The following is a 10344-nucleotide window of genomic DNA, read 5'->3' on the forward strand; positions in this document are numbered from 1 at the left end:
ATACTTGTATACTTAACTTGTACATTTAGTACATATGGTAAACATTTTACAAATTTTTAGAAGAAATTTAGATATATCCTTTTAAAAAATAACAATATTAAAGGAATTATCTTAATTTCATTGTCACGATTTTTATATCACCAAAATTTAGATTCGTTCATATTACTGTATTTTCAAAAAAAATTGCATCTTAACTTCTGTTAAGATAAAATGCATTTCACTTAATTCAATCAATCTTGAAAACAATGTGAAATTTGATGGTAATTTTCAAAGTAACTACAAAAGTTTTATTTGAGTCCTTTCTTCACGTCATCAGAAGAACTGCTCGACGATCCTAGGTCTGAGCGCAGTGAGGCTCGTGAGCCGAACGAGTCTTTGGCCCCCATCTTGTTGAGTTTCTCCAGGGTACTGAGGGACGGTAGGGCTGGGATAGGGGTGTGGTCATCTTTGGAGTTCATCACTTGTAATCCTGCAGGTTTAAATTATTATTGCGATATTAGAAATGATTGATGGTTTACTGGGTAATTAATAAATAGATGGATACCTTGTGATTATCATACTGTTATTTCACACAAATTTTCAGTTTCCTAGATCTGAGATTCTTTACATCAATGGATATGGAAGGAAAAAATATATATAACTCTCAAACATTATCAAACTGAGATTTCCTAAATATATCAAAATTCCTTATATACAAGTTTTACTTTTAATTATAATATTTCCAGTAAAATATACACTTATATAAATACCGGTAACAAATTATTTTATTATCTTAATTGACTCTTATGCAAAGTGTCCAATTTACCCCAGTGTACCCCAATGCTTTTTTCAGTGTGAAAATGTTTTCTGAGATAAATCTCTCTGAATTCTGGATTTGAGAGCTCATTCATGTTTCTTGAGATTGCTGTTAGTTTTTTTTTCTTTTTACCTTGGTCAGCCATATCCCACACCTCGCGGTCTGCTGCATTATCCATCATGTACTCCAGAACCCGGTCCAACTTCAGCCGCCGAGCAATTACACTGTAACACACCAGCAAAAAGTTACGTTAACTTATTAACAGTCTCAAAAGACAGTAGTACATATACATGTATCTACAGAACAGTTAGTGCTAGATTTATCAATTTTAATTCTATACAAGCATCTGTCCACTGTTTACCAAAATACACTCTCTATTATCATTTATATATACATGTACCCATACCTAGCTATACAGCACATCAGGGGCTTCTTCATCAATGATAATTTCTCATTCACATAATGAATCTAGCTACCAACAAAGGTGTGTTCAACAGAGCAATTAAGCGCTCGCCAAAATTTGTGTTGCAGATATGGGGAATTTTGGCATGGGGAATTTTGGCGAGCGCTTAATTGCGAGCTCTCTTTCTGTTGAACACGCCTCTGGCTAGTAGTAACTCAATACTGCACAATTTTAAACGGCTACAACTTATAAGGGAATATTTTTAGAAAGTTTTTGCAACTGACCGTAGATCTTTCGGCTCCAGCATAAAGAAGATGATTTTAGCCACCACCTTTTGTAGCATGGGGTCCTTGGTTCTAGCAAACATTCCAAGGGACTCTTTCAGCATGGTGTGATCCATTAGTAGTTCACAGGTCTGGAAAAAAAAAACAGATCAATCATGCATTTTGAGATGAATATATTTTTCATAACCGGTATCTAATTAATTTCAATTCGACAGAGAAATTTTTTTCTCAGTGACTGTTTATTTGCTACAGGAAAATAAATTAATACTGTAATTGGGTTATTTTCATTCCATGTTTTTTTTTTCACCCTTCTACACTTGCAAATGGTTTTGCCCTGTCTTGAATTCTCCTAGACACATTTTAATAGATTCTTTCTCTAATTAACACAGGAATTGTTTTGAATTTGCCCAGTCTTTATAAATTTGTCAGCTGACAACAAGGGCAAAATAGGCAAAAATAAAAAGGGGGCAAATATTTCCATGTATAGAGTACGTGTTCAAAGGGTAACATACTGGTCTATTCTCTGCGTAGTACAGGAGTATCTTTCCAGCCAGTAGGTACAGTTTCTCATCCATGGTGTTCATAGGAAGCTCCAGAAGAACCTCCAGCAGATTTTCCTGTAACATATTACATATAAATGAATATATTTACATCAAATGAGTATATTTCCTTCTTTGTTTCGTAAGAAATCTAACCCTGCTCTTGTAACCACAGTTAAATGGTTTCTTTGGTGGTCCATACAGGATATGAAGGTAGCAATCTTTTGTGGAATTTTTATCCAACCTGTTAATGCAGTTTTTGCATTCTTTTTTCACAATGCTTGCTACCTTCATACCACCAAAGAAAGCATTTTCATGCTCAAATATTTACATTTACTATTTCTTCCATTTCTTGTGGGTCACAATTGAGAGAGAGAGAGAGAGAGAGAGAGAGAGAGAGAGAGAGAGAGAGAATGACCAATTTGTCCATGCATATAATGTGATTATCTAATACAGATTTATTTTTACTCTGTGCATATTTATGCAACCAATGTTGCATAACATCCACCCCTATTTGTTTAAGAATAATCAAAATATGTGTTTTAAATTTGCATGTATACAATACATGCATAAGTTTTTTGTGAACTTTTTAAACCCCCTTCAAACATTATACATTATTTAGTAACATGTACTAGCCAGTATTACAAGTGTATGTGGAATTTTTATTCAAGAGTCAATATATTAAATATGTTTACATTATTAAATAATGAATTACTGCAGTTTGAGGTTTACAATGCATGGATTATTTCATGCTACAAAGGACTATCCTCACATTCCAAATATAGTTGTTGTATTTTAAATACGAGGAAGAATTTGCTCTTTCTTTTATGTAATGTACTGATGGACTATTTTAAATACATGTACATGTATAACTTGCACACATTAAATGAATGATAGGAATATTGACGCACCTGAGCACAAATCATGTCGGAACTTTCTATAGCTAGTAGTTCCAGGGTCTGTAGTGCATATCTCTGGGTCTCCACATCATTGCTTCTACACAGATGAATCAGTGCCTGGGCTGTATTGAAAATTAACAGACATTCAGCACTTCATGTTTCATATCCAGTCAAACTTTGTTATCTCATATTAGATGGGACTGTTTAAAAACTTCGAGCATTCGAGATACTGTAAAGTCCTTATATTACACGAGTACTTAATTCTGCGATCCCACTGGTTTGTATCAAATCGCGAGAACATAAAATCGTGAACGTTGAACTTTTCTCTTTATTTCTTATAGTTTTCAACTCTCAGAAAATAATGGCGAGATTTAAAATACGCAAAGGATGCTTCTCGCGATTTTACGCAGATATTATCCCTCGCGTTTAATTAGGAATTTACAGTATCGAGGGTAAAATACTTAAAAAATAAATGGTTGGGACTTACAAATCACTTCGACATATCCATTATTTTCGAGATATCAGTGTTTGAGATATCAAAGTTCAACTGTTTATCATAAGCATGTGTTTTGTATATAAGAAATATTTGGCACATGGATTAAACAATAAATTTACATAATGAAATACTTAAGAAAAAAGTATTCCATCTTCACTCCTGAACTGACTTTCTTATTTTAAAATTTCTTAGAGAAAATTATCTACAGTAGTACATTACAACGTTTTGCACTGTGGAATGAAATTACTTTGCTAGAACCTTATTTTCTTTCGAAGGAAGTTTATAAATGAGTGAATTAAAAATCTTAAACTTTTTCCTTTATCAGGTAAATTTATGTGTACAAACATGTACAGTAGCTCTATAGTAAGATAAATTAAAAGTGAACAATTTCTTCTTTTATCTGACCTGGAATATTTCGGGATGTTATCTGGATCCTGATGTCTCTGTTGAATGCTAGATCCAGGAATATGCTGGCTACGGTTCTCTGACAAGCAATGGTACCTTGATAGGCAGCATGAGCCAGGTCATCCAAGCTAGTGGAAAACAAAGCAAGTCAGAAGTCTTTCTTATGAGTATTAATTATTTCATATGCAAATGATCCTTCTGGTCTCATACACTAACAGTATTCATTTCTATATAGTTTGTGAATTGAAAAACTAAAACTGCATAAGCATTACTGTATATTGTATTTGCAAATAGCCTCTCTCTCTCTCTCTCTCTCTCTCTCTCTCTCTCTCTCTCTCACACACATAAGCAATCACTAATTTTATACCTATCGTGGAATTAAGTACTCGCATAAAATAAGGAATCTTCAGGAATCCAAATTCCCAATTGAATTCAAATAAGCCTATATCTTTTAGAATCATATACATGTAATCATAAAGGAGTGGATGGAGAAATTACTTGTAAAAACAATAAATATCTATTAAATGAGATTTTACCCATGATCCATAACCACAGCGCTCTTGTGTTCATCTGACTCTGATACAATTCCATATATGGCATTAGCTGCTTCCTGCATGATGCGTGAGTTCTCCGAGTGCAGGAGAGCTGTTAGAGCTTTCACACCTCCCATCTCTACGAAATTGTCCTTAAAGAAAGATGACAGCCGATTAATAAATAGAACCATCGTACCATCATTAATTGAAAAACAAATTGATATTTAAGCCAAAATTCTACCTATGGCAAAGCTGTTTTGAAATAATGTCAATAAGAGAAATTTAACCAACACGATAAATTACAAGAATGAATAACACTGTTAATCCTCCTAAAATTATGCTATCTAACCCCCCAAAAATAATAATCCCCCAAATAATTTGATAATTATAGTATAACAGTTATTAAATAAAGATATCTTGGAACATGAAGTATTAAGAGAAAATTGACATTTCTTCATTATTTCTAAAAATGACATCATGGCCCTCGATATAGCACCATCTTACAACAATTTTGGTGCAACCTCATTTGATAGGCCTTTTTTAGTCATTGCACTTGTGTACGTTTATGCAACTCGGCCACAGCAACCAATAAGAGATGTAACGGATTCAGTTGTGATAGGGAGCAGCTGGCAAAATTAAGGTAGCTCACTACATCAAGGCAAATACTTTTTATGACACTACGTCACAAGATGGTGATTTACCGTAGATGAAAGTTATGTGAGATTGTTTGTATCCATCAATTTGTTTGAAAATCATAATAGCCCAGTGCTTAAAGTTATTGAAGTATTAATAATGTAAGCTAGCTATAAACAGACTTGCTAAAGTCATTAAATATCCATGTTTGGGATTATTAAAAAGTATTTAAGAGATTAATGGTTAATCAAACATATCTGAGACTTGAGCAAGTCTAGACCTAGAACCTGTGAAAAACTCTAAATCAAGCTGTCAGGTAACTGTACCTGGATTGAGGGAATGGTGATGAGTTCATCCAGTGCTTCAACGGCATGTTCCTGTGTGTTCTCATCCGTACTCATAGCTAAAGCCAGAAGAACCTCCAAGCTAAAGGAATATACATCATTAGAGAAGACATTATACTTAAAAGCAGATACCTAGTAGTGGTCAGAAAGCAATTCATGTTTTTGAAACAATAGCAATATCAGCATAGTCTTTATACATGGGTATATATTGACAGATTTTTGAGTTAGCTGCAAATTAAAATACAGCAATTAATTTTTCTAGCTGGTATCTGCATGGCACTTTAATCTTTCAGTTCAACAACTGTTATACTAACCCGCCTTCTGCAACAATTCTGAATTTGTTGTCATCTCCTGATGCCGCCATTGCCGCCAGTTCATAGGCTGCTGTTCTCTTATCCTTCAGTCTGAAAAATTAGAATACATTTTAGTTTTTTTTCAATAATTTTCACTGACTTTCATATTCTGAAATTGGTAGGTCATATATTATTTTAAAGCAAGAATTACTTACCTTCCATTACGGGCTGCTCTCATCACCATTTCAATATCCCTCTCCTGAACCAAAAATTCTTCAATGTAATCTCCAATCTGCAATACATATAAATGTAAATCAAAGTACTCTACTGATTGACAGTGTCTTAAACCTCTTAAATATTTTAAGAATGACAATTTTCTGACAGTCACATGCTACATGTTTTACCTCTAATCTGAAGCTGAAGAACAGGGCTCCAACAACAATGGCTGACAGAAGCAAAAGCAGAGACTGCATGGCAAAAAATATCGCACTGAAGACATTTTTGTGAGAGCATTCTGCTACAAACTCCCAGTCTTTACACCCATGGTTCTACAAAAATGTCAGTAATTCACTTTTTAAAAATCTTATTTTCATACATACCTACATGCAAGTTACTTCACAATTTAATAATTTTGAGCGTGCTAAATGTATTTTGATATTTTTTTCGATACTAGCTTTTCAAATTTCTTGTGAATAAAAATCAACAAATATCCAATTATCTTGATTAGCAATTCTTTAAAATCTTTTATTACAAATAAATACATGTATATACACATATAACCATATTTATGTCCTTTCAATAATAGGGTCATGCCTATGGCACACAGAATACAAGTGCTCATCATTTCATTGATAGAACCATGAATATTTTTGGTAAAATTTACACATGCACAAATTTATGAAATACATGAAAAGAAAGCTACTACATATACCACACTTAAATGTTATAACACAGTGTTACTTACAACAACTGTCATCCATGAAACGGCAGACATGTAGATTGCAGCACCCAGGGTTCCAAGGGCAGCCACAAAGTAAGCGATGCAGAAAATAAACCTCCTAAAATTATAACAGTAAAAATTGGGTTAGGAAAAACAATTAATTATTTGTCTCTCAATTTATAACTTTAGACTGCAATAGGTCAAAAGTTGCTTCATTGAAGAAAAAAATTGTGGGGGGGGGGGGCGGAGGGGGGGGGGGGGGGGGGGGAATGACTCAATTTTCAAATTAAAATCGGGTCTTTTCCTTTGGAAATATTGCATTCAAATCAAAAACATAATACATATCTTACATTTTTGCAATCATTTTGAATTTTTTTGACTGAGATAGTGAAGAACATTTTTACACAGCTTTATGTCACATTTCAATGCAAGGCAGGTGCAGCATTAATTATCGCATTCATGTGAGTCTAATTTTATCTCTATAAACAACAATATTGTAGGTATTTACATTTAATAGAGAACATCTGAAGATTATACTCACAAGTGGGTGTTATTTCCTACGTATCCCCCGACTCTTGTGTACTGAGGACGGAACAAGACAGCGAAAATAAACACGGGGAAAGTCCACAGGAAGGAGTAGTAGAAGATGGTCATCAATGTCAGACAGGTGGTCAGGAAGTGCATGTACAACAATCCCTAAATAAAATCATTAACAGTTTTTAATAAAATTTTGCTAATTATTCTGCTTCCAAAAAATTAAAAAGTTGCAATTTGAGGAGGCTGGGTGGTTTAAGGAATTGACCTACGTTGAAGTCTTTCAGGAGTTTCTCCCTCGTGGTGAATGCTTTGATTTCTTTGTACAGTGGTGCCTTGACATCTGTTGTTTCATTTGCATTCAGATCCAGGTTAACAGTGGAAGATCCTGCTATGGACTGCAAGTCTGACACCGACTGTGTAACACAAGTAAATTAAAATATAGTTTAGTGTCATAATAATGTACATGGAAATAACTCATACCTTTAGCTTTATGTACATGTCTTGAAATCCATATAATAGTACTGTAACGAACTTTTATTTGAGATAACTTTATTATGCGATCTACTTCTGATAAACTAGTTTGCGACAACTAATATTTGCAACAAAGCTTTATCAAATTTTGTGTTGTTCAAACAACCATACAACAAGGACTAGTTTGTGGTGAGAAATATTTACAACGGCACGCTTTTGCGAACCTTGTGAAAATTTCTTGCACAAGAATAAAAGTCGGTTTACAGTATGTATACCATAAAAATTGTTGTAGCTCTATGGAAATTTTTTTTTGGACATGTCATAGAGCTACCTATAGTTCTTTTCATTCTAAAAACTCACAATTTCTGGTGCACAAAAAAATGCACTTGTTTTGGACTATAACTATATTCAAACATCTTAAAATTATTCTATGATACATGTATTACTGTAAACCAATTTTTATTTGCATGTGAGAAATTTTCGGGAGGTTAGTAAGAGCCTTGTCATTGCAAATATTTTTCACTGCGAACCAATCCTTTGTCTACAGATTTTATAACAAAACAGGTCTGGATAAGGCTCAATGGTCGTGAACATTAGTCGTCATGAACCAGTTTATCGGCAGTTAATCGCGAAATAAAGTCGCAGCGAATAAATGTTGGTTTACAGTAATTAGTTATTCTTGATATATAAGCTAGCTCAATTGTATTCTTATTTTAAAAAAAAATATGCATGATTGCTATATGTTGAACAAAAAAAAATTCAAAAACATTGATACTGCATGACATCATAATAATAAAGAAATAATTCATACATTAACTTTCTTTGAAATGGAAATCATCTTGATGACTGAATTGTCAATGATTTCATAATCCCTTATGGTAAAAGCATCCCTGAGGAACTGTCCCTTAAACCGGAGTCGGAACTGGTGATCCGGATAGCCAATCTCGAACAGCTTATGCAGCATGCGGGCTCGAATTCGAGCAATTTTGTCATTCTGGTTGACAACGACAACAAAGGTTCGGTGCTACAAATAAATATGACTGTAGTGATTTATGACTTCAGAAAAACTCCACTTCTTATCAATAAACTTTTGACTCCCTTGTCTAAAGGTGTAATTGTTTATTTGATAAACAATTCTTGTCGAAATGATCCTAGGTCTTTCAGTCATAAAATATACTTATTCTGCTTACTTCTTTATTGTTCATTACATTACCTGCTAGTACACATGAATACCACTTTATTGTTTTCATATCCATGCATATCATATTTCACTTCGATTCTTTTCACATGCTTCTGCTAGTTGTGCTTAATTCTGTGTTGCATTATCTCATCTTATAACCGTGTAACTTTTATTCTGGTTCTTGACTATATTTTTCTATGTGAATTCAATCTCGCAAATCACGAAGTGTATTTAGTGAATTTAAGACAAATACAAAATGTGTGAATTAATTTTTGCATTATGACACCAGGCAGCAGTGTGTTTGTTACAATGGTTGCTCTCCTTTAGACTGCCGGATGTTTGCCCCGAAAGATGTTTCGTACAAGGACATTTCGCTCCTTATCTTTATGCACATGCAGATAAAGAAATTTGGTGTCTAAGGGATAACTTTTAAGTTTGTTTGCCATTATTGGAAAGGGGGAGTCCGATGTCTATCTTTACAGTAGTTTCTTTACAGTAATTTTATAATATGAATTCAAAAGTTTGAATTTTTGAGGGCCGAGGGGTGTATGGACCCTCCACCCCTCACTTCTAGATCTGCACAATTGTTTTCAAGATTAACATCCGTAAACCCTTGACTATTGATTAAGAGGTGCCTGACATTAAAAACATTTCCTTTTAATAAAATAAGGCCTATTATATGAAATTATTTAAAATAAAAGGAAACTTTTCAAATCAGGTGTCTGTGGTCCGACATAATGTGTAACAATATGTAACATCGCTGATATTTTAGATTCCTTAATATTAATTTTACCAAGTTTACGTTCACCCATAATTCTGCTGTTTTGTGTCATATCACAAGTGCTCAGTCCTGAACACACTGCTGCCTAGTATTATAATGCAGCATTAATTTAACACAATTTGTATTCATCTTCATTGAAACACTTCATGATTTGTGTGAATCAGGTATGCAATAGAGATCATAAGTATAAAAATGTAGTGTATAGTTTAAAACCAAAATAAATACAAAAGAGAGAGGCAAGAATTTATATGGAAAAGAAAAGAATAATGCAAAAAAGAGAAGAATTGGGCCCAACATAAAGAATTAAAAAAATAACCAAATCATGTATCCTATGAAATTAATAAAATGACAAATATGTGTAAATGTACCGAAGAATTAAAAATTAAGCAAAATGAGAATAAAAGCAAGATACGTTGACTTTTGTTGTTAAGTTTCTTCCATATTATAGCACTATTTCCCCATTACTATGATTCACACAATAAGTTGAACACAAAAAAAAAATGATAAAAAACGAACATATATTTGGTTAAAATTAGGTCTGTCTACCATCTGAAAATATTATTATAATGTTAAATTATTCTCACCGGGAAGGCTTTACTTTCAACATAGATAATCATGTTTTAGAGAGAACCACATTCACATTTGTTTACATTGGAGATTCTAAAATGGCGTCGATCAAGATTGGATAAATCGTACATCAAATTGCAAATTACGTGTATATCGTGATATTACTACTTTCTATACTTTAGAAACTGCTATTCAAGATCTTGTTTTTTTGTTTTTAATCGAGTGATTTGAAACTTTGATTCT

General features: G+C 33.3%; 1 protein-coding gene across 1 annotated transcript; it reads right to left on the reverse strand.

Annotated features, from left to right (window-relative positions):
* Positions 1 to 163: 163 nt before the first annotated feature.
* Positions 164 to 10277, reverse strand: LOC105346110 (uncharacterized). The gene is made up of 16 exons (XM_011454576.4): positions 10119 to 10277; positions 8385 to 8597; positions 7372 to 7515; positions 7107 to 7261; positions 6590 to 6683; positions 6030 to 6173; positions 5841 to 5917; positions 5647 to 5736; positions 5315 to 5414; positions 4359 to 4507; positions 3823 to 3950; positions 2934 to 3043; positions 1996 to 2100; positions 1484 to 1614; positions 929 to 1020; positions 164 to 469 (listed from the first exon to the last, which is right to left on the reverse strand). The coding sequence occupies exons 1-16, from the start codon at positions 10149 to 10151 to the stop codon at positions 288 to 290; spliced, it is 1947 nt and encodes a 648-aa protein (XP_011452878.3). The 5' UTR covers positions 10152 to 10277; the 3' UTR covers positions 164 to 287.
* Positions 10278 to 10344: the final 67 nt, after the last annotated feature.

This window comes from Magallana gigas, chromosome 3, assembly GCF_963853765.1.
Source record: "Magallana gigas chromosome 3, xbMagGiga1.1, whole genome shotgun sequence".
Classification (NCBI taxonomy): domain Eukaryota; kingdom Metazoa; phylum Mollusca; class Bivalvia; order Ostreida; family Ostreidae; genus Magallana; species Magallana gigas.